The sequence below is a fragment of the Dermacentor variabilis genome, chromosome 2 (genome assembly GCF_050947875.1).
Source record: "Dermacentor variabilis isolate Ectoservices chromosome 2, ASM5094787v1, whole genome shotgun sequence".
Lineage (NCBI taxonomy): Eukaryota > Metazoa > Arthropoda > Arachnida > Ixodida > Ixodidae > Dermacentor > Dermacentor variabilis.
Window position 1 is genome coordinate 41,979,773 of NC_134569.1, and position 23,798 is coordinate 42,003,570.

General features: G+C 46.7%; 1 protein-coding gene across 1 annotated transcript in view; it reads right to left on the bottom strand.

Annotated features, from left to right (window-relative positions):
• Window positions 1-14,528, bottom strand: part of LOC142571698 (cell adhesion molecule 4-like) — a 344,797-nt gene extending 330,269 nt beyond the window's left edge. Inside the window, exon 1 of the mRNA XM_075680234.1 lies at window positions 13,994-14,528. Coding sequence (XP_075536349.1) covers window positions 13,994-14,069 — 76 coding nt within the window. The 5' untranslated portion in view covers window positions 14,070-14,528. The remainder of the gene's footprint in view (window positions 1-13,993) is intronic.
• Window positions 14,529-23,798: the final 9,270 nt, after the last annotated feature.

The following is a 23,798-nucleotide window of genomic DNA, read 5'->3' on the forward strand; positions in this document are numbered from 1 at the left end:
AGCCCTCAATGGCTTTCCACGCAAAAGCCTTGTTCCAGGGCATACTATGCGCATCCTCTGCAGACGCAGGAGTAGAACGCTTAGGACGTTAGACATGGCTTACGGACGTTAGGGCGCAGGTAGCCTTACGGGCTCGTATGATCGCTTGCTGTAATTACCAAAACTACAATGGCGGAGCCTATCACATATTTCACGCAGCGCAAGTTGTGGACTGCAGTAAGTTTGTCTTTAAAGTTAGCAATCCGGTATTGGTACAGCAGGACACGCACACGATTCCCGCTGACAGGTGTGCTGTGTCTCTTGCTGCGCCCCGTGCGCCGTCAAATCAAAAGCAATAAAAGCGATCCTTTTCAGTCTGGGCCCTTCCAGGAAAACTACATGCTGAAGCATTGCATGAGGCAGTCCTCTCAAGGTTGACGCTCCATCACACCGGCGACTTGAGGAGGTCGCGCGACTGAACGTGACCGACGCTCACACCGCCAAGTACGACCGGCTATAGTCGCTATCTGCGCACAATTGCAACGCGACGTAAAATAAGCATCAGCGTACACAGATGTACTGTTCCTGTACATCTGATTGGCCGCTTTTCAAGAAAAGCGGCCATTTGCATCTACGAAAAACTCCCGATACAGCTTCCTGTTGCTCATTGTGAACTACATGAAGGTTTTTTTCAAGCATGAGAGAAGGCCGCGAATACAAGCAAAGTGCCTCAAGTGGCCAGTCGCGCGGCAATTTTTGTGTATTCGTGGACTTCTTTCATGCTTGGAAAAAAAAAAAACTTTCATGTAGCACGTACTCAGCAAGAGGAATTTGTATCGGTAGTTCATGTTGCTCTACAATTTTCTCATTGACACTTTTCATGTAATGATAATATTTGAGAAGTTGATTAATTATTTAAAAGTAATTATTTAATTAAGCTGAATGCAAAAAATAATCCGAGTATCTCCAAGCGACGGCAAACGGTATTACCTTGGCTCTGTCCATCCCCGTGGCCTATCTCTAAAGTATGACTCAAGTTACGTGAGACACCCTATATAATGGTTCAGTACTGCAGCCCCTGAGTTCCCGACCCACCCATTGACCCTAACCTAACTCAAGGACAACATCATCGACAGCTCTATGGCATATCGTAACACCATCAGGCGTAATCTGATGGAAACTCATTACCCGCACTACGAGTCCGCTTGGGAACAATTAATATTCATCCAAGCGCAGACGTGCACGCGGTGTGTGGGTACCCGCCTTTCGGAATCGTGCTCCACCTCGCTAATTTGAGTTAGGGCGTACCTGGCTCTCCGTTTCTACGAAATGCCACTGAGACGAGAGAATGGCCCTGCCATTGCTCTTCATTGTCATCTCTTTGTTTCTTCTGCCTCTCGTGGCGCTTTTTATTGCTCGATTCGCTATTATAGGAGGCCGCACGGGCAGCGACAAACGAGTAGTGTAAACTTTCACGTCGACCATGCTCCTCGCACGCGCGTGCTGTTCAAAGATGGATGGCAGCGACGGCGGCCGCAGTGGGCGCGGTCAATAGCGCCGTCTGCTGGGCCGCAGCCTTCGACAATGGGCACGGCGGGAAAGCCTGCCTACGGGTAGCGGATGGTCGACGCGCACGCTGCTGACGCTCGCGCGTTTCGGGAAACATCCGGAGTCCGGAAGCGAAAGCGCTTTCTCAAAAGCCACGACGCTCGAAAGTGTGCTCCGCAGCCGGCCTTTGGCGGCATGACGACGAGTTGCTGCGGGCGCTGTGCTCCCGCGAAGGCTTCAGAACCGTTCAGTGAGAGAGACGAGGATCGGCGTACATTCGCTGCCTGCAGTATGCCGCATTCGTTGTCAGACTGGCAGCACGTAAATTACTAGATCACGTGGTACGGTAACGAATTCACACACACTGATCAGTTATAATCACCCGGTTTGTAAAAATAGCGCTGCTACTCGCTTTTAGCTATTCGGGCTTCAGAATATTTTGAAACGAATACTACTTTTCTTATATTTATGGGAATGGTACGAGTAGCTTTGTCTCCCGCAAAAAGACATTCATTGTAAAACTACTATTCTACAGACGTGACTTGTCACCCAGGTTTCCGCCTAGGTATCGCACCGTATGACTATGCAAATACACACCAGAACGCTCTACGCTTACATCTCCCTACGATGCGTTTAAATGCTATCGCGTTTACGCGTACACGTAAGAAGCAGGCTTAACGCCCGAACATGAATTAGTCCTCCATTGGCGTCATCCCTGAGTAAAAAAAGTTTGCCTCACCACCACTGTCATCGACATTGCACTTATGTCACGTTATTTGTCTAGAGATCAGGGATGAAATAAGAGTGTTCCCTGATGTGTGGAAGCTCGTTCATGCTTTTCTACTTCATTAGCTATCTTCTAATGTCAGCTTCGATTCCTTGGAATAGACCAATTTGTTCCTATCTCGAATGCTTTTATTTTGCGATGCGCAGAATCTTAGTTGCGTTTTGTGTGATCACTTGTCATTTTTCTCACGTGACACCATTTACGCGCGTGTATTAGCGGGGCGCACACCTCCTTACCTTCTATTTCAGTAACGAAAAGAAACCGTCCTGGAGTATCCAAGCTTAGGAAAAATTAGAAAGTTGCACGAAGGAAGTGCACATTGAGCAATATTATGTACGGCCTTCTGCGCAAGCCATACTACGCAAAGGAGCGTCTCACCGAAAAGTCCCAGTGCCTCGGTACTGCCTTGAAGCCTACGGAACACTCTCGTTTTCTTGCCGACTTCCCAAAAGTGCCAACTATGCGCATCTCCCTTGCCGCTGTGCTTTCTCTCTCCCTAGACGTTCAGCGGTGCCACGGTGGCAGTGACGGCGGCGGCGTGTCGCTTCAGAACAATGTAACCTGGATGGATTGACCGGGGAGATCGTATACGTCCCGATTCGAACATGATGTATGACAGTACTGCGCGCGCTGTCTACTGTTGCGTCGAAACTATCGACCACCTGCTGCGGGACTTTCCTCAATTCCACGCTCTACGGCAATCACTCTCCCGAGCACTATATCAGAATTGCACGACCGGCCTTTGTCTGAAGGGAAAATTCTAGAGAACATAACTCGCCGTTTATGAGCACAGAAGGGTATATTTCGCATTTTTAGGGTCAACTAGCCTTTGGGACGGTCTTTGACAAAGCGACTCTTTCAATGTGCGCGCCTGTGTTATAGAACTTTCCTTTTTTCTTTTCTCTCACAATGCTAGTCCCCTCGCTATTCGCTTGCACGGGGTGGCTGACCGGACAGTTTTCCGGTTAACTTCCTTACCTACCTCTCTTCATATTCTCTTTCTCTGACGTAGTTTTACCACTTGAAACTACGTCTGTGCTGCGAAGTAATTTGTAACGATAACTTTGGGAATGATTACGACCTTCTAGTTTTTTTTCTACGTAGAGCGAAGTCTCGGACCAAAAGCAATAATATTGGCGTCGCTTCTCAATGCCGCGGCTGGAAATTAATTCAAGCCCGCGACCTCCCTCACAGTCAAAGAACGTCATAGCCGCCCCACACCCATGTCAGGTACAGTGGCTCGAATGCGGGTCGCAGTCCAACTGTCAATACTGGCGACGCCGATGTCGCGGTGCGTGTTTGTAAGCTCCCGACAACTTTTAACAGGGATTCCCACAAGTTTACGCAGTACAGCAGTCTTGTAAAACGGGTGCAACAGGTGTTGTCGCACGTAACCTGCGTTTTCATAATGCACGCGTATCGCTGCCATACCTTACGGAGAAATCTATGGCATATTTAGGCTCAGGCTGCAGTTGGATTTCTTTTGAGCATGTCGCCTATTTTGGATTTGCGCTCCGAATGTCACTCAAATGGCTCGCCAGCAGGGTGTGTGCATGAGCAGGCCCTCTTCATACTCTCGATTGTTCTTTTTATGAACTTGTGCCGGTAATGTAGCGCACATCCATGGTGACAGCGTCTCATCACAGCTGCATGAGTCGCGCGTGGGGCTTGCAGACATCTCTGTCTGCCCGCGCTGTAGTGCAGTGCCGAGGGGCAACTGATGTGCAAAGTAATGGAGCAATTGGGCAATCGTCCACTATCAGAACTAAAAGATCTATAGGCCAGTGCTCCCAAAGAACATCCGCGCAAAAGGCCTTATTCACGCTACTAAGATTCCTGTGGTCTACGGGCCTTCACGATAGACTTTAAGAACGCCGCTCCCTACCGCTCTACTGTTTATGCGGTTTGTTTGTACTCGTACCTCTCTCTCTCTCCTTACACTATTTATTTTTATCTCCCTACTTGTTCAATCCCCCCCCCCCCCCCCACCCTCATGCAGGGTAGCCAATGGGCACTAACTCTGATTAATCTCGCTGCCTTTCTATGCATCATTTCTCTCTATCTCCATGGCGACAGGGTGCGCGATATCGCGTAATCGCATTTAGATGTTATCATTGGCGGAATAATCGTGAGGCTCTGAAGATATCACTGAACTGAAAGTGAACTAGAAAACGAAACAGTGTGTTGTGTAGCACCCGTGTCACACGTGCTTTAAAGGACCCGATGTAGTACACCTGTTACGAAGAAGGCGATAAATATGTGCCTCACTGAGATTTTTGTTGCGTCCATTTATTTGCGACATATAAGATTCCCCGATATAAGATATAAGACTATTCGTGACCCAGAAGGTCAATTCTTTGGTCTAACGGCAGTTGTCGTTTCTAATGGGGCTGTAAGTGTTTTGTTAGTTAGAGGTGGTCGGGAACGCGGCTGAAGTTTGTTTCTATATTAATAAAAAAAGATATTAGCCGTTTTCCTTACTTTTATTTGTGTGTGTATGTGTGCATGTGTGCGTATTAAAGAAATCGAGGGTGTTTTTCTCTATCGTCTGCCTGTTTCATGCAACCAGGGGGAGATATTCACTACGGTCAGGTACTTTTCCGTGCGTTAACGAAGCACGGCTAACAAAATCTAATATTTCAGACGCTTTAGCTTGCGCACCACGAGCCGAAGGCAAAACCTCCTTTCAGAAGGGTGAACACTACGGCAATTTATCGGTGTCCAGAAAAAGTTTAAACCAGAAAAAGCTTACGATGTCGTACGACATCTTAACACGAAAAGTTCAGAGCCTGGTCATATGAAGATCGTTGTGAAAAATAGCTTGCGAGATTTTCGAGCGATTCTCATTTCCATAGATTTAATTTTGCGATTGCGGGGACTACGCCATTAAAGCTCTGAGTTGACGCCAATGTTTACAGGACTTGCCTTCGGTGGGAAAAAACACTGGAAGCGCATTCAGAAAGAACTGTTTGTCACTGGCAGAGAAGTATTGCGTTCGTGCACTATCGCAACTAAGCAGTGTTTATTCGCACAAACTGCGAGTGCGAACAGCTTTGTAGATATCGAGAATGACTCGAAAGCATTGTAAATCAGACCAACTAGTCCACTGAAGTGGGTTGTCCCCTGTATTTAATAATAATAATAATAATAATAATAATAATAATAATAATAATAATAATAATAATAATAATAATAATAATAATAATAATAATAATAATAATAATAATAATAATAATAATCAATCTATTTTAAGTCCGTTGCAGGACGAAGGCCTCTCCATCCGATCTCCAATTACTGTGGTGCTGCGCCAGGCGATGGCAAATTGCGCCTGCGAATTTCTTAATTTCATCACCCCATGCATCTAGTCTTTTACTGTCCTCGACTGCGTTTCCCTTCCCTTGGCGCCCATTCTGTCAAACCTAATGGCCCACCGATTATCTAGCCTACGCATTACTTGACCTGCCCAGCTCTTTTCTTTCCCTTAATATCGATTAGAATATCGGCTATTCCCGCTTGCTCTCTGATCCACAGCACTCTGTCTCGTAACGTTACTCCTATCATTCTTCGTTCCATCGCTCTCTGTGCGGTCCTTAACTTGTTTTCGAGCTTTTTTGTCAGTTTCCAAGTTTCTGCCCCACATGTTAGCGCCGGTAGAATGTATTGATTGTACAGCTTTCTTTTTAGTGATATTTAGCCATGACCTGTTTTTACGTATACTGATTGAGGTCTACCTGATGACATCAGGGTTTCGAGCAAGAGGAAAGGACAGCTGTGGCTGGCGTATTTTCGTGGTTCACTTCACAACTACAACAACCAACTACTCACAATTATGCCAACCTCGTGACAGTAAAGTTGCCGAAATGCGCGCAATGCTTAAATTATGTCTGTCTTACTCGTTAATTTGCGCGAACCGTGCCTGCAAAGGGGTAGAGGATATTCGCGAACAACACGCTGCATGCAATGCGCTGCATACACGAACTTAAGAACGCACGTGACGCACGTGCTCCTTTTCGCCGCGGTTACTTGCTAATTGATTGCTTTGTTCATCACGCGTAACGTCCTGCAACGACAGCCGTATTGCCCCCGCATCACTCATCATGTTGCGGCACGCGCCCTCACCTGGCACGGCCATGCTTTGCTCAGTGTGTTCCCATAATCCATTGGCTGACGAGCGACGACAAAGGCCTCTGATCACCGCAATGCCCCGACCGAGATTCCACAGACGCAAAGCAACACACGAAAGACACGAAGCGGTAGACTGCTTACTGATGTCGGCAACGCGGATTTCTTTTGCGTTCACTGAACGCTTAGTAACTACACGAGTGCTCATGCATTCGTCGTGACAGGGAATTGAACTCGGGACCTCGTACTCAGCCGCATAGCCGCCGAGTTTGTACAGTGGATGCGTCGTTGCATTATAACTACATGGTCTGCCTCGTGCACTTCGCCCACTTTCCACGGCTATACGCTTCAACTTCCGTTAGCTCGCGAGGATATTTCACTTCATCGTCACTTGTTATCTCAGCAGGATTACTTTGGAAGTTCGCGCAAGCGTACTTTCTTAGCGAAACAATAAATGAGGCTCAGCTGGTCACGTAACTTTTATTGTGCGTGGAAGCGTAGAGTAAAAACGGACACACAATGACGCCGACACATAGTTAAAAGACGTGCTTGTCCTTTATGTCCCCACGTCGCTCTGTTACTCGTCCGCGCTTCAGTGTTCATTGTTAGTAGAGCGATAGTTCTACTACTCCAGGTACAAACCCAGAAAGCGCCTGGTTCCGTAAATCTGACTTTCAAGCTTAGACAAGGTCATTTCCTTCGGGCCTCACTTCGCGTGCCATCGAGGCGCAACTCTCGTAACGCCGCGCCGGTGCTCCTCCTCAGGCCAGCGTATTGAGGCGCCAGGATACAGTGCAGCTGATAGAGCTGCTTTTACTGCTATACGCAGAAGCATTTGGTTCACGTGCTGCATCGCTCCAACATGGCTCCCCCGCGTATTGCTAGAACATCAAGTCTAAATCTTGCTATCACTTTCAATGCTTCACCCTTAGGACGAAACTGCCCACTGATTTTTTTATTTCATTCCTTTATATACGGTTGCTTGTTGCTGTTGCTTGCTGTTACGGTTGCTTGTTGCTTGAATTTATGCGTTCGTCTGCCTTTACACATATGAGGCGATTTTTATCGCGCTTTGCACTTCGGTTTGTTAATGATGACGTATATCCCACGTACTGCGCACTCGAAGAAAGAAAGAGTGTGAGTGAGTGAGTGAGTGAGTAAGTGAGTGAGTGAGTGAGTGAGTGAGTGAGTGAGTGAGTGAGTGAGTGAGTGAGTGAGTGAGTGAGTGAGTGAGTGAGTGAGTGAGTGAGTGAGTTCTAGCAACCTTCGGCTCGAATCAACATCCCCTTGGCTTTTGTCACAAGGGGACGCAGAGCAATGTCTCCAAAACGTTTCTCGACATTCGACAGAAGTGATTCTACCCGGCTGTTTATTGTAAAGCCATTGAGCTGCCCTCATTATACGTTCCTTCCTACTTCTTTAGTTTATTTGCTCGCGCCATATTGACCTAATCACTGCCCTTGTGTTCCTCTCTCTGCAGTTCAAATAGCAAGAAGTTGGCGTTGACTCTAACCAGTCCATTAATCGGCTTCATTCTGACAGATTCGCATCACCTAAATCAATACGAGATTCTAGTTTAAACCGTGGCTCTTGGTTGTTTTTAATCGTTGCCGAATCGAATTTTACGCTTAGTAGCAGTTGCGCTCCTTCCATTGATCTAAGAAGAGTGAAATAAAGTGGCATGCGGGAGCAGTACACCCCGAACGCTCCTTTATTTTAGTTTGTTTGTTAGGTCGCGGGATCGCGAATACTCTCTGGTCACATTATTTTGAATCGTCTGTTTTACAAGTAACGGACCATCTGACAGCTGAAAAAACTTCCGGCAGTTCTGTATTCTCCAGACATCCGTATATTATTACCCCTCCCGAGGCAACCGCGCCTGCAGATATGCAGATGAGCTGGTTTAATGCTTATGTCCCATTACCGCTTTTGAGTTTTGTGACGGTGCATTTATTATAAAAAAAAAGAGTTTTAAATTGCGAAGCGAGGCCACAGAGATCACACTAATTCTTGGCGAAGAAACAAAACGGACTAAGCAGACGGACAGTGCGACAGTCTGCACGAGAGTTTGAGACTGAGGGGACATATCAAATGCGACGTAGTTAAGCGGGAACCTGTTATTTGGGCGTGGTGGTAATCTTCTCTGAACCGGAACAAAATGGGCTCGAGAGGTTCTTCAAGGTCCATGCGTGTTTTCAACGTGCACAGGACAGTAAAGGACACACAGTGAGGAGGATATTAAGTGTGAAGTTTAAACAGATCATGCTTCTTCATATTGAAAATGCCCTTCTAGTTTATTACAAGAATTCTTCTACTTCGTGTCCTCTACTTCGTGTTAGAGATGTGTGCACCTTTGAGAAAGAAAGCGGTAGGGTGCTGCAATACGCGAGTCCATTTATTCCCGTATGCATCGAGTTTTGATAGGTAGGAAAGTGCTCATGTGCCGGAAACCTATTAAGAGATGACGCGTAATGAGGAGGTGGCTCTGTCATTGATGTAGCACATCGACGTGGGTTTCTGTTTCTATTCCCATGTGTGTATTTTGTCATAGTATGCTCATGCCTCGTGAGTTCCATGGCATGCAATAAAAGTGTGACTTGACGCAAGCGCTAACTACAAGAACGTCTAATTGCCGCCATTATACGTTTCTTTCTATTCCATTGCTCTACATTTTCGCGGTATTAACCAGCTCTCTTAGAGTGTTGTCCTCTGCAGCGCACATGTTATTTCGCCTATTATTCTAATTAATTAAGCAATCCATTGTGAATGCAACCATGGTGGTGGTGGTGTACGTGGTGTGTTGGGACAGGCTGGCCTAGCCTGATGATCAAGGCCGGCAATTACTCAGCCAGAGTGTCTCTTCCCGAGTCAGACGACACGTTCAAACTTCTGAAACCGAATTGGAGTACAGGCGAAACAGCGCCGTGGTTCTGACGTTCGCTCCAAACATGGATCGTCTAGAGAAGATCAACTTGGGATTCATAAGACATGAGACCGTTGACTGCGTCGAGACCCCAGCTCGGTGCTTCAAGTGTCAGCGCTATGGACGTGTGACCAAGTACTGTCGGGGTGGGCAGCGGGGTAAGGGATGCGGAGGACCGCATGATTCAGAAAATACGCGTGCGGCGAAACCTTTCTTTGTGCATATTGTAGTGATGGCCACCTGGCTAGATATAGCAAGTGTCCTACGCGGGCAGCAATAATAAAGCAAAAGAAAACGTTAAGGCAAAGTATGACAATAATAAGACGAAGAAAAAGACGGTGAGTAGCAAAGAGTCGGATAACGTAACAGGACGCTCAAAGAGTAATACTAATTTTCCAAGCATGAAGCCTACATCATGAACTCAGGATGCAGTGGTGTCATTGCACAGCGGACCGGTTAAAGCGATCAAATCATTGAACAGAAGCCCCGTATAAGAGAAGACTCCTGCACAAACGTAACAGCGAATTTATGTGTCTGCAGGGCAGCTACCCAATTCGCGTGGCGGTGAAACAATACCACATGAGTACTGTCAACAGGTGCTAAATGCTATCTTCAAGGATCGGCGATCATACATAAACATGCCGGCGAGCTCGATGAAGGACATGCTAGAAGCACTCCTGGCTCTTGAGTCGGGGGTTCTAAGATCCATCGCCTCTTAAAACGCCTAGCAACATCAACGCGGTCAGCACACGATGTTCACCGTTTCGCCCAAAAGTGCGCTTCTTATGCAATGGAACTGTGTGGGCCTTGTGTGTCGTTTACCTCAACTGTCGCTGTTCTTACGCAAAGCATGTCTGCACCAATATTGGCCATGTCCGAGGCTGGTCTTCCAACTTACAGATCAATTGCTGGTTATGTCGCACATGGAAATAAAGGTATTCCGGCATTTCCCTACGCAAGCGCCATCCTATATGTCAGACGTGAAATACCACATTTCGTCCTTCTAATTCAAGACCTTGGCAGCAGGGCTTTGGACCCCCTGCTGTACAAGTGTGGTTGGGAAACCCAAGCCTCAGCGTGGCGTCCGTATATGTGAGTTCGCATCAAGAGATCTCGATGGAAGAAATCATAAGAGACATCTGCAGCTGTTTCCCTGCTACAAAGATTATATGCGGGGCCTCCAACAGTTCACGGGCTGTCTGGTCCGTGAACTGTTGGAGGCCTTCTATATTGAAAGAAACTGTAGCGATTGTGTTAGCGCCCCATCTATCTCCATTTATAAGAATGAAACTGCTTTTTTTAGATACACGGGCGTGAGATACGTGTGTGCCTCACCTATTTTTATCCGCTTTTTTGTAAAAACCCTCGTGCGCATGTGGGGTTCTTGCTACCCATCTTTATTTGTCCTTATATTCATTCGCATACGCGGTGAATAAACAGTTGGAAGTTGCGCCTGTCCCGTCTCGCTTGCTGTGTGTTGTGTTTTTCGGCGCTACAGTCCTCTTCTGGAAACATGCACCAACTAGCCCCCCAACAAGTATTATTTCAGTGGATTACCTCCTGCAATACTAATGCTCGCGCAAAGAAAACTGGTGCCTCTTGCATACGGAGTGCTCTATCATCTTCCGAAAATCAAGGCCCCAAAGAGTAGTCAAATTAAAAAATCCGATATTTGAAATAATTTTTGGTCACTTTGGATCCCACCACATGTGCCCTGGGTAACAAGATATTTCGTCGAGAGCGAGCCTTACTTCTATATCGTATAAGGACAGGATCTGCTAGTACACCAGCACGGTTATGACATGTGACGAGACAGGAGACGTTGAACACTTTTTGTGGTCATGCCCGAAATTCCAAGATGAAAGCGACGCTTTCTTGGACACACACACAGAGAGAGAGAGCAAGGACAACAAAGGCAGGGAGGTCATCCAGACGAGCACCACATTTGCTACCCTACACTGGGGGTGAGGGAAAGGGAGAGTCTGCAAAACAAACAGGGCCTTCTGCATGCGTGCTTGCAACACCTTGTATTCCTCGATGGATCAGTTATAGCCCGGAAAGATACTTCACGTCTCTTTATCGCATTCTTAAGAGAGGCTGGCTAGATGGACATGTGGTGAAACACCACAGTGATATTATAAGAGACGCTTGGGTGGAGAAATTGTCAGCCTTGATCACCAGGTTAAATTCGCCTGTTTCTACAACCTACCATAGGTATACAGTCGTTTTAGTTATATGGACGCATTGGAATAACGACAAGGTGACACGAACGTTGTAGTTCAATCTGTAATGTCTTTACGTTCTTTGTCACGCTACATCAAATTTTCCGAGCTTTATATAGATAACAAAGAAAAGCATGAGGTAGTTGCACGCTTATTAGGCAGCAGCTGCTCCGCTGCCTCCCCTCTCCTCCCACTTAGTTTTTCACGAATTGCGTAATGGATCAAAGGTTCTGATTATGGAAGACGGCAATACGCTGTGGTATCGAACGGCATTAACATTGAGAGTGGCTATTCTCGGCCACGGGAATACGGTAATGTATTTTATATTGGGAATGGCCTGCAGGTTATAAGCACGCAATCTTTTCTATGTCATTTCTATGTAAAGCTAAATACGCCTAATGCTCGTAGCATTAGGGCGGCTAACATATCGCGCTACGTAAAACTTAATGTATTGAAAGGTTACCACCCTAGACGCCAAGCATGTTAATCTGCATACGTGGACCAGACAGGCTTAAACGATGTGATGCCGTAACAGGTAAGATATTTTACCAATGCATTCAGATGAAGTGTAAGTAGGAGACCCAAAAAAACGTTGAATTGCTCGAAAAGCTGTAATCGGAGACCTCCTTCCCCCCCATCACCCCCAAAAAAAATAAAATAGAAAGGATAAGCTACGTTGCACTGTGAAGTTTATTTCTTCGCGCTATATGATATTGCGAGCATGTACTTACTAAACGTAAGATGAAACATGTAATTTTTAAGTAGCTGAGTTTCTTACTTTATGAGCTTCATTTCATGGCTCTGAAAAAAAAATTTGAAAAACGTGCAATATTAACACTCTACATGTACAAACATATACGATTCTTAGACTATGTTATGCCACACCGTGCAGCAACCTAGCACGTTGAATTGCGAAAGGGATCATAAGCTTCGCAATCTGGTATATCTTAGATTTCTGATAGATGTTTCATATTATTCATAAGAGTTTCATCATCGTTTATTAGACCGTTAAAGGCCCATAGAGAGGAGTTACATAAACGGGGAGGGGGGGGCATCAGTAAGAACAACAGAAATAATTATTAGTGTGAAGTGAGATGAATATTTGCGTGGAAGAGATATCACAGAAAACGCATGTAGCCAGAACACTCGAAAAGTAACGTACTTATTACATGAACGCTTAAGAAGTTACAATAATTATAAACATACATAAATGTCACATATTCATATATAAAGGGTGGAAATGCGTGGGCAAAGTAATAACGTGCGTTTGAGCAAAAATCGTTTGCCATTATTTGTTGGAATTTTAGCCGGTCGCGCTCTGTGGCAACGATCTCTTCGAGTAAGTTCTATTCCTCAATGGCAACAGGAAGAAATGATTTGTCAAATGCGGTGGTTCTACCAAAAACTCGTTGGATGCTCATCGAGTTAAACAGGCGACGAGAATAGCGGCCGGGAAGTACTATTAAGGGGCCATGAAAGTTAGGAAAGCAGTAATACAATTTATGAAATAAGCAGAGTCAGCTTGCGTCTGACTTCTAGAGAGTGCAGTCCGATCGACTCCCTAAGACTATTGATGCTTGAATGGTATTTGTAGTTAGACGTTATGAAGCGACCAGCATGATTTTGCATGGATTCCAGTAGCTTTGATGAGGACTCCAAATAAATGACGTGTATTTAAGTTTAGTGCGAACGAAGGTTACATATGCTATTTGGAGGACTGAAGGTGCGCACAGAAACAACATTCTTCTAATCTAACCAAGTTTCTTTGATGCATTAGTTACAAATGGAGTAATGTGTTCGGACCACGTTAAGTTGCTACTGTTTAGGATGCCATGATATTTGTGTTTGTCTACATGTATTAAGTTGGTTGAGTTTGATGAGCAATCGTATTCCGAGTTAGACTGTTTGCGAGATACTCGCATAACTTTACATTTAGAAGCATCAGTCTGCATCATACAGCGCGAGCACCAGTTTTCTGTCAAACAGAGATTGTTTTGCAGTGGTTCGGGGTCTTTAGTGGTGGTTATGGGACGTTACAGGACACAGTCGACAGCGAATAGTCGAATGGATGATGAAATTCCCAATGTCAAGTAATTTACATCAATTAAAGTAAGCAGAGAGCCAAGCACATATCCCCGAGGAACTCCAGAATTTACGAGAGTAACCGATAATTCGCATATCTTGTCCAGCACGTCAGTCAAAGCAGGAATGCGTCGAACGAAACCTGAAATAATTGGTATACTGCTTATCATATGCGCGCATTCTATAGAAAATCTCAGGTGGGTATGTTCTATTTGTTAATGCTTACTGTACGAACCGGCAAAGTTTATTAGCCGAGCTATTTAGCATCTTCGCCCGTGCATAGTTCAAAGCTGACCAAATAGACCACGTTCTTGCAGACGCACGACTTACCGCCATATGAGGAGATGACGCCGAAGAACACAAGCCAGCGCAAGAATGGCGTCATTGTTTTTGAGTTGGGATTCATGTTCACTGAGGCCAGCACAGAACGATCCGCCAGAGGCGAAAAAGATCCGATGGTTGCCTCACAGTTAGCACAGCCACCCACTCACGCAGCCACGCAACGGCAGGACTGAACACCAAAAAGGTCACGTGGGTAGAAGGGGGAAGAAAGCAGAAAGACGCTGAAGGTGTGAAGTATGTCTTTAGGGTGACACACTGGGAATGCAGTCGTCGTCAACTTATCCACAACGCCGTTGTTTCAGTTAAGCCGTCGACTTACGAAATACACAGTAATAGAGCACCACGACGAAGATGAGGGAGCTCCTGCTACGTAGAGCGTGCCAAGTGACGACAGGAGCACGGTTTTGACACGAGCGTGTCAAAAGAGAGCGGCTTGCCGCGCGTGCCAAGCCGCGGCTGAGCACGCTTTCCGGGGAGCAGCGTTAGCACGCAATCAGTGCCCCGAGTGAGCGCAAACGGCGGGCGTCCGAACAACCACGCGCCGCGGCGGCTTTCAAAGCGACTGGTGGCGCGTACGCTACGCGCTCCCTCGAACATCGCGGCACTCGGAGCGCAGGGGGAGAGCGGCAGGGTACTGGGGAAAGGAGGAGACGTGCCTCCCCCTTCTCCCCTTTTCCTTCTGGTTTCCCCACTCCCCGAGCAGCCTTCCTTTACCCTTCCTTCGCTCTCGTCCCTAACTCCCTTCCCCCCCCTTTTTTTCCGAGATGGGAACCACCCCGAGGTGGCGCCGCGCGGCGGCGTCCCGCCGAAACTTTGGAAACTCTGGAAGCTACACCGGCTGTGCGCGACCTGGCCTGCCGGTCCCAACTTGCCTTGGGCTCTCCCCAAACGTTGTGGCGTTCGTCAAGCGGCGAGAGCAAATATTGGGTCCGATCTCGTGCTGACTAGAGACATTACGCTTCGCTTTTACCGGTCGCCGATACAAATATCTACGAGAGAATAGGAGTGAAGAAAGAAAGAACAAAAGCGATCTGCAAGCAAAATTCACTGTGAGACTCCACCGTTTACTGCCTACGCCAGCGAAGCAGTTGTGACTGCTTTACTTGGCGATGCTATTGCAGCATGCTTTTACAAGGTGACTGTTGGTGCCATGCTTTGATTTACGACATCGTGTATCATTAATCTTTTACATGCTTTTATTTTTTTTTTCGCGCTAGCGGAATCAGCAGAGGTGAACGACTATGCCAATGTTTTCTTCTCGAGCCTGTTAAAGAAGTTGGTTAAGATGGAATAGAATCGTCACATTACCCCTGTCCTTGTTACTTGTATATCCATTTGAAAACAAACGATGAGTGCAGTACGAAAGTACAGCATATACAGAAATGTAATATAACTTCTCAAATGCCTTAATAATTTCTCGTGCACACAAGATAAATTGACAGCCGGCGAAATATTGGCAGCAGGCCACGTATAAGAACTAGAGCTCAAATATTATGCGTCAAATCGAGTCATCCCCTTTACGTGTGTTGTAGGAATAAATGTGCATTTACTAATGCTACTTGCAACTGTATGTGCTACTTAAAGATATTTCACGTCGTCGATGAGCTCCCTTAACTATGAGGTGAACAAATTAATATGCACGGTAACCAGGTGCAATAATAATGTTAGTGCACTTATTGACATAGATCGGTTTCACCGACTGGGTAAATCACACAAGAGGGATATCAATGCTGTCTTTTTATATAGAGCAGCTAATGTTTGCATGCCGTCTGGCTGGGATGTTTTTTGGGAAAGGCAGAGATAAAGCAGATCATATAAATGCTAAGGGGATTTAATTTTTCAACCACTAGTACTGCGTTCTCCCAGAGTGACGCAGAGCACATGAGTTCTAGAGGTCGCTTAAGGGGAAAAGTGTGCTATTTCCTTGGAACACAAAATCCTCTTCTACCGCAAATTATAATGGACCGCTGGCAAACGCGCCAGTTACATAATTATATGCCACAGCCAAGCAGGCTTCTCTCGAAAAAAAAAACAACAAGAACATTTGAACGGAAGGTGATCATTTATGAAATGTCTTTGATTCCTTGTAGCTACAATTACAGAACATTAAAATGCCACTTTAATATAAGCTTACTTATATTAGTTTGTTGTCTTAAAGAAAAGATCTGAGCCACTGGCTCAAAACGCATTCGCAAGCTAATCATTGGCTGTGCATGCCCATCATGACAAAGAAAACACTACAGTTATTTTCCCATTGGGATTGAAAGAGGATATGAGCTTACAACTATAAGCTGTAATCTTTGCGCAGCAACGTACTGGACCACAGGCAGCGGCCACGTAAAAAAAGAAAAAGACGGAAATAGGCTGACGATCTTAGAAGTGAAGATCTTAGTGTACATTAACCCGATTGGCCATATCTGCCTTATTAGACCTAAGCTGCAATATGCTTGCACAGTTCGGGATCCATACACAAAAACTAATATCAATAGTCTTGAGAGAATTCAGAAAAACGCGGTCAGATTTATATTTAACAAATATTTCATATGGTGGTTCCGCCACCGAAGTTATGCAAATTAACAACCTTGAACCACTCGAACTTAGAAGAAAGAAACAGAGACTTGAATTCATTAAACTGCTTCACACCAACAATTTATCCTTTGACCCATCTGAACATTTATCGCAATTATCTACCAAAACTACACGCCACCGCAGACATGATGCATTAACCCGTCACTTTGCAAGAACAAACACATATAAGTTTTATTTTTTCCCTCAAACTAGCCGAATGGAATTGTATAATTGAATCCACTCCGTAATCCTGTAATTTCATGGTTCTGTTTGTTTTGCGAATCTGATTTCCATTGTATGTAAAATATGTCGCCCTCCCTGTTTGGACCACGTGTCCGAAGTATTTAATAAATAAATAAATAAATAAATAAATAAATAAATAAATAAATATCAATTAACCGACGGATAAATACACCCCGCAATTTATTTCGCACTTCGGGGTGGTTACAAACAGTTTCCAAGGGCAACGTGCAACCGCACTACCTGCTCGCCGTGGTTGCTCAGTGGCTATGGTGTCGGGCTGCTGAGCGTGAGGTCGCGGGATCGAATCCCAGCCACGGCGACAGCATTTCGATGGGGGCGAAAACACCCGTGTACTGAGATTTAGGTGCACGTTAAAGAACCCCAGGTGGTCAAAATTTCCAGAGTCCTCCGCTACGGCGTGCCTGATAATCAGAAAGTGGTTTTGCCACGTAAAACCCCATAATTTATTTTTTTTAAACCACACTACTTGCAGTTGTTCAGCAAGCTGAGCTGCTGCAAGTAGTGCGGATCATACTAAAAAGCATGTGTGGGAATAGTAGCAATATTTTGAATGAATAATATCCATATTCATAATATAATGTCTTTCATAATATTCATAAGGATAATCATAATATCCTGTGAGAATGTCAATGACAGCTCACGCTATACTATCTTCGGCGCATTCATAGCAACACAAAAAACAAGACATCTCTGACTTTTCATAAATAAATCTATACATCTCAAAAATGCAATAGAAAATGTAAAAGATGAACAAAAGAATACGTGCTCCTTTTGTACTTGCCCACTTCTCCAGAGAACTTGCGCCCATGACATTTACTTGTGTTGTCATGACTTGTTCCCAAAGATTAGGAGATGAGAAAACGTATATATGTTTTTTAAATACATTTTTAAAATATAGCAGGAATAAACTTCATATTAATTTGCAGAAAGAGGAGAGGGGCAACAAATATTCTAGAGGGATCAGATAAAGTTTATGGCATCTATGGCATTCGACCTGGAGAGCGTCGTGCTCGAAGTCAATCTCTAAGCCACAAGATTTGACGTGGTTCCCACTCCATTTGCAGGCGAAGAAGCACGAGAGCACGAACAGAAGTGTTTCTGTGCAGTAAGATTCAAAGTGGCTTTGTTACACACTGTGCTAGCCTGATAGCCATTGTCGGCCACTGTTCTGGCAAAGCGCCGTTGCCCCTAACAAAAAGCGTGCTACCACTCGGCCACCAATGTGAGTTCGTAATCTCTCAGGAGGCCCAGAAGACACGACGCAACATTTCGCACTATGTGCGTGTCTCTACGAAACGCTAAGTTGGGCATGCTAGCATAACGAAATCAATCGAAATTTAATGGGTGTAGAAGTAAACCTGTGCATTATCACAAGGTAACACCGCACCGTTATTTAGGGTACCAGCTAAAACGGACAGAAAAGAGCAAAGCACTGCAAAAAAAAAAAACTCTAGGAAATCGGGTTAATGTACGCTAGTACTGGACTTCTAAGATCAACAGCCGCACCACCAGATATGCGACATGTTGTAGATCGTGCGAAAAGTGTGAGAACTTACCTCTGCAGACCTGGGCTGACAAGCGGAGATTAGACGGCGACATACACGACTCAATTCTCGTCAAATTTATGTATTGTCCTTGCACGACCACTTGTCTGCGCCAGCGCCTTGGCAACTAGGAGCTTATATCAAAGTAACGGGTAAACTGTCGCGTAAACGAGCGCACTTTCACGGCTGCCTGTGTTCAGCGGCGTTGTTGCCACTGATGCTAGGTAATCCCACGCAACAATGCATATGATGCAGTGCTTTTATTGAGAGAGCAACAATACAGACACTGTAAGTTCCTTCACACCGTCCTCGTCGGTACCGCCGTGCTTACCCGGGTACGACAGCGGATGCGTGGCCCACGCGCCCTATATGAGAGGTCACGTGACTTGCTATGAGTGCCAAGGCAAGCATGTGAGGATGAGTCGAGAAGGCACGTGCACTGCCTCCAAGTTTGGGCCGCATACGGGACGATAGCGCTACAACCAATCTTGAAGGGCATAGCTGGCGCGCTGATGCAAACTGTCTTCCAGCACGCCTAGCATGGAGCTCAGCGTTGGAGGTCATGTGATCTGCTGAGCTTTGGAGACGTTCGCCGAGCGTTGCGCTTTCGTGAGCGAGAAACATGCCATGCGGTTCCGGTTTTAGGCACCCGTTCCTGCGTTGAGCCTCGGCGTCCCTCGGCGTAACCGGGCGAAAGTTGAAAGAGCGGACGCGGAGTGCAGCGGGGGATGAAAGACGGCGAGGGCGAAGAGATGAAGGAAAGTGGAGGAGGAGAGTATGGGGAAAGAGTGAGGAGGAATGCGGAGTGCCGCGCGAGGCATGCTCCACGGCGGCGACCAGGCATGCGGCGAGCGCGTGCACCTGCACCATATATGAAAATAAAGCGCTGGCATGGTCTTCCAACCCACTGCGCATGCGCTACTTCGCATGCGCCGTCACCGCTAGAGAATGCGCTCCGCGCGAGCCCCACGTTTTCGTGTTCATAATTTTTTTCTGAACAATGAGTGACACAACCGCTGGAAATGCTTCGTTGGCCGCTGCTTATAAATGAGCTGCCCGAGCAGAGGCTCGGCGCTACCGCCGAGATGACCCTGCCGTTCAGAATGAAATTCTTTGCCACAATAAACCATATTCGAAAGCCCTTAACAGCTGCGCTCAAAATTCGCCTTAGGGACTATTGTAATCGTCAATGAATTTTCTACTGCTCATATAGCTACGAGCCTTCTTTCATATAAAAAGCTAGTACTTTTATGCAGCTACCAATGGTTTCCCTTCCCGGCGAAGCGACGACTTCTTTCTTCACCTGACCTTTGCCCATATGTACACACTCTTTGGCGGTGCACATCTGTGTCTTCCTTTGTTGAAAGCACCTGTAACTTTTTAGTCAATTTAAATTCTTGCCTACGGAGTTATTGCACCGGGAGTATGAACGTTCGTTGGCCCTTACACCTATATTTAGCTTAACCATTAGGCAGAGTTTATATGAAAACAGCTGTTTGCACTCCCAATATTTCAACGGACTGTGCATATTTCAAGCCGGTTATAAAGGTTGGGCTCTTTATGCATGCTCTGAACGTACGAAAAAGCCACTGAGAATTCGTGTCTAATTGATATTACTGTTACCTACGCGCAAGTTTCGTCTCTCTTATTATCCGCCAGAAAATTTGTGATGTAGGACCTAGGAAGGCATACGCTTAGCCAGGGGTCTGCGAAGGAAAGTTTAGAATCAACTTTCTTACTGCCTTTGTTTGCAGGTGTTAGTGCAAATGCATATATTATGCGCCTGCAACATTGGTTCAATATGATAAGCGTGACTAAATGGACGCTCAGGCAAGTTTCCACACTCAATATCCGGAATTTCAGTCAAGAAGGACGCGCGATAGCAAGGAGATTAACCGCAACAGGTTCCGTTTACTGCCATGCAGGCGCAGAATGACGTGCACGAGAGGGAGAACGGTTCGGGCGATGACGCGCTCGTAAGTGTAAGGCTTATTACAAGAGTACTCATAATGGCCATTTGTGAGTTTTATTACGGTTGCAAGTGCGCCATATCCCGTCATTTGTACCGCCGCATTCCCATCGTTAGACCCGTAGCACGTAATCATGCATTTGTACCAACTAGCCCAGCTACCACTTTTACTAATCTATTTTACCCTGTTTGAGTACGGTCTCTTTGGCAGGGTACACGGCACTTGCCTTTCCGTACACGAGCCAATGAAAAACAGTAGTGACCGTTGAGATGAAAGAGACAGTGTTGCAGAAAAGGCATGTTTTGACTGCCTGTAGGAGTTCGCGGCCTGAGAGTCGCATAGGCAGTGTGTAATTTCCGGCACTACAATGTCGACACATAGTTTCGAACTCTACGCGCCATAAATAACTGATCTTTCAGCTCTGTCAAAATCCTCGTATTTTGACTTTGAAGATTAATAAATAATCAATTGCTTCGTTTATTGACTTGCCAAATTGTTGTCTTGAATCCCCGTGGTATCAGTGCTATTAGGTTTCTAAAATAAGGACATCTTCACTGTGTTGAGGAGAAACCCTCCACACCTACAGTACGTGTAACTTAGAGAAACTTATCGTATCGTATTAATTCGGCGCGCGCAAATCTGTCCGGTTTTCTCATCTGGAAGACGCTAAATTTTATCCCCAAACTCGTGCCATTATGTATTTGACATGTGATCACAAGGTTTACAGCAACAAGCGAGTGCATATTGAACAATCGGCTATGAATATGTTCATCTTATCGTCCTTTCACACAAGGCACTATTTTGCACATAAGTACGTGATTATTCGGGAAGTAAGTTGTAATTTCATCGCTTATCTTACTTAAAATCACGTCTAGGCTTCCCTTCTAACCCTCTATTACGCTCGTTTTAATCTAGCCAATAACGCCGCTTGGCTCGCCTTAACAAAAGCCCAGATTCCCCAAAAAGAGCAACGGCCAAGCGAGGGGTGTCTCTCTGACGATGCGCCGTTAAAAGTGCCGCAAAAGCTCCTTCCCCTTACGACCGCCCCGCGTGTCCCAGTTCCCCGTAAACTAATTCACTTTTCACCCGAGCCGCAGCGGCTCGTAGTCATTTCACTCCCGAGCGAGCGGCAAGGACGGGCGCATAATCGTTTTGCCGAAAACTTACCCCATGAAAACTGTCGCAGTCTCGCCGCGCTACTAAGCGCCAGAGCAGAAGCCGGCCGCTCTTTCAGGACCGTGGCGGTCCATTCTGGAAAGAAGAAAAAAGAAAAATACAGACTGAGTTAGAGAGAGATTAAAAAAGACAGAAAGAGAGGGTGCAAAGTGCGCGTTTCCCTCCAGCTCGCAGCTCGACCGCTATACTGCCCTTCAGACAGCCGTTCCTCAAGTGCCGAGATCGAGTCCAGCGTTTAAGACAGCGACCGACACAGCGCATTATGCAGCGCTTGTTCACGCGCATAACACGTTGGCTGTGTTCGGCGCTCACCAGAGCAAGCCGAGTGGGAAAGCAAAGCAAGGACGGCCGCAAAGGCGTCGAGGTGAAGCAGCCAGTGCCGTGTATGTTACACTCGTAGCATAACACGGACTGGCTCTTGAGAGGCTTGCCAGGAGGCCACGCGCAATATTTTGGCCGTGTAAGCGAAGGAGCTCGGGAGAAACGGCGCGAGCCGGCTCTGTCGCACCGATGTTCGCGCGGCGCAGTTGACGAGAGCGCGAAGGCGAGAGGCAGAAGGAGAGAGAAGGCGAGTGGGGCAGAGGGAAGGCGGCGAAAGCCACTTTTCTCCTCGCTGAGCCGTCTTGTCAGCGGGCCACTTCTGCATGGGGGCCGACTGGGCCTTTCAGACATTCTCCCTATCTGCAGGCCCTCGCCCCTTCCGCCGCCACATCCCCAATCTTCAAAACAGCGTCTCCTCCGCTTAAGCCCTCTTCTCCGCGAGTCACTCTTCCTTCCAGGGGAAGCCGCCGGCAACCGGGGTGGCCGCCGGTCGGAGCCAAGGCTGCGGGAAGGAGTGCAGGGGGAGTGAAATGGCCGTTTTCTATCTAGACGTAATGAGCGCGGGTAATTGCATGCTCGGCCGTGGCTCGGCACCATCGATTTTGCAATATCCGAAGCCGCGGAAGAATTAGGAGCGTGGAAGTGAGACGATGCGCGCCGTGGCTGAGCGCGTCGACCGAACACCGCGTGGCAAACTTTGAACTAGCTGGACGAACGACGACGCCGAGCCTGCCGCCACAAGATGCCTCGTCGCTCGGCTGGACCGGCGCCCCGCGGTGGCGGGCGCGCTAATGCGCCTGGAGAGGAAGCCCATTCTCAACGCACGCTAGCGTTCCGAGGCCCGGAACGGTCGCGTCAAGGGGAACGTACCGCAGGCCGGAAGTTAATAAATAAAGAAAAAAAGGGAGAGATGGTTTTCACGGAAATTCTTTATTTCCGAATGGGCCGAGCCTTCTTGTTTCGGTTCTCGTAGTGGGCTAATCTGTTGCTATTATTTCATTTATTTCAGGATTCCTCACATTTAATTCTCTTTTCTTTAGTTCAAAACCTCAGTTATGGAGACGAAAGTAATTCCTGCGAGTGCATAAAGCTTGGCCACTGTTCGTTTTAGAACGGGATCTGCAACCTTCCACATCCCAGATGCAAAGAACACACAGCGATTTGACGTTAAGGTGTGCTTGAATCATAATAACGAGTCTGCTTATTTTGTAGGCAACTTTCGAGACATGCAGTGAAGTGCCCACTAGCGTAACACTGAACCTGCGCCTATGTTAGCGTAAGAAGACCAGCTGCCTGCCACTGACGCATATGTACTACATGTATCTGTGAAGAGTTTTTAAGCATGAAATGCTTTTAGCTCCCGTTGTCGGCGACATTCAAGTGACCTTGAGGCAAAAGCAAGAGCCGTTACCCGGGCACTCAGACGAGAACATCCGGGCATCGTTGAGAGAACAAAAAGAGGCAGGCAACCAGGCCCCCAACCCTTTGTGCAGGACGGCATTACATACGCTAGTCACTGCCCAAACAAGTAAGAAAAAACACTGCTTCCGAGTTCTTCCTAATGTTTGTTCCCAATACCACTCAAGCTGTAACTTCTATTACGCTGAAGTTTTATATGTCATTTCCAACAGCGACGTTCAAAAGGCAGATACAGTGCACTATACACTTGATTGTCGGGTAGCAAACCGGTTACGCTACACTGGTTAACCTCCCTGCCTTCCTTCTCCACTTTTTCCTTCCTTCCTTTGGCGCTGAGAGAGGGTTGCCTGTTCTTTTTTAAACGCCAGTGGTCCATGAGTTCCGCAGCGCGGGTATTGCGCCACCTTCTTCGAGAGATGGCGCCACGCTGCATAACCACGCCGGCAGCGTCCGGCGCGCCGCGGATGGTTGTGACAGGGTTTTGCTGGTTGTGGGGTGGTTGTGAGTAATCGTTGCAATCATCTCCAACCA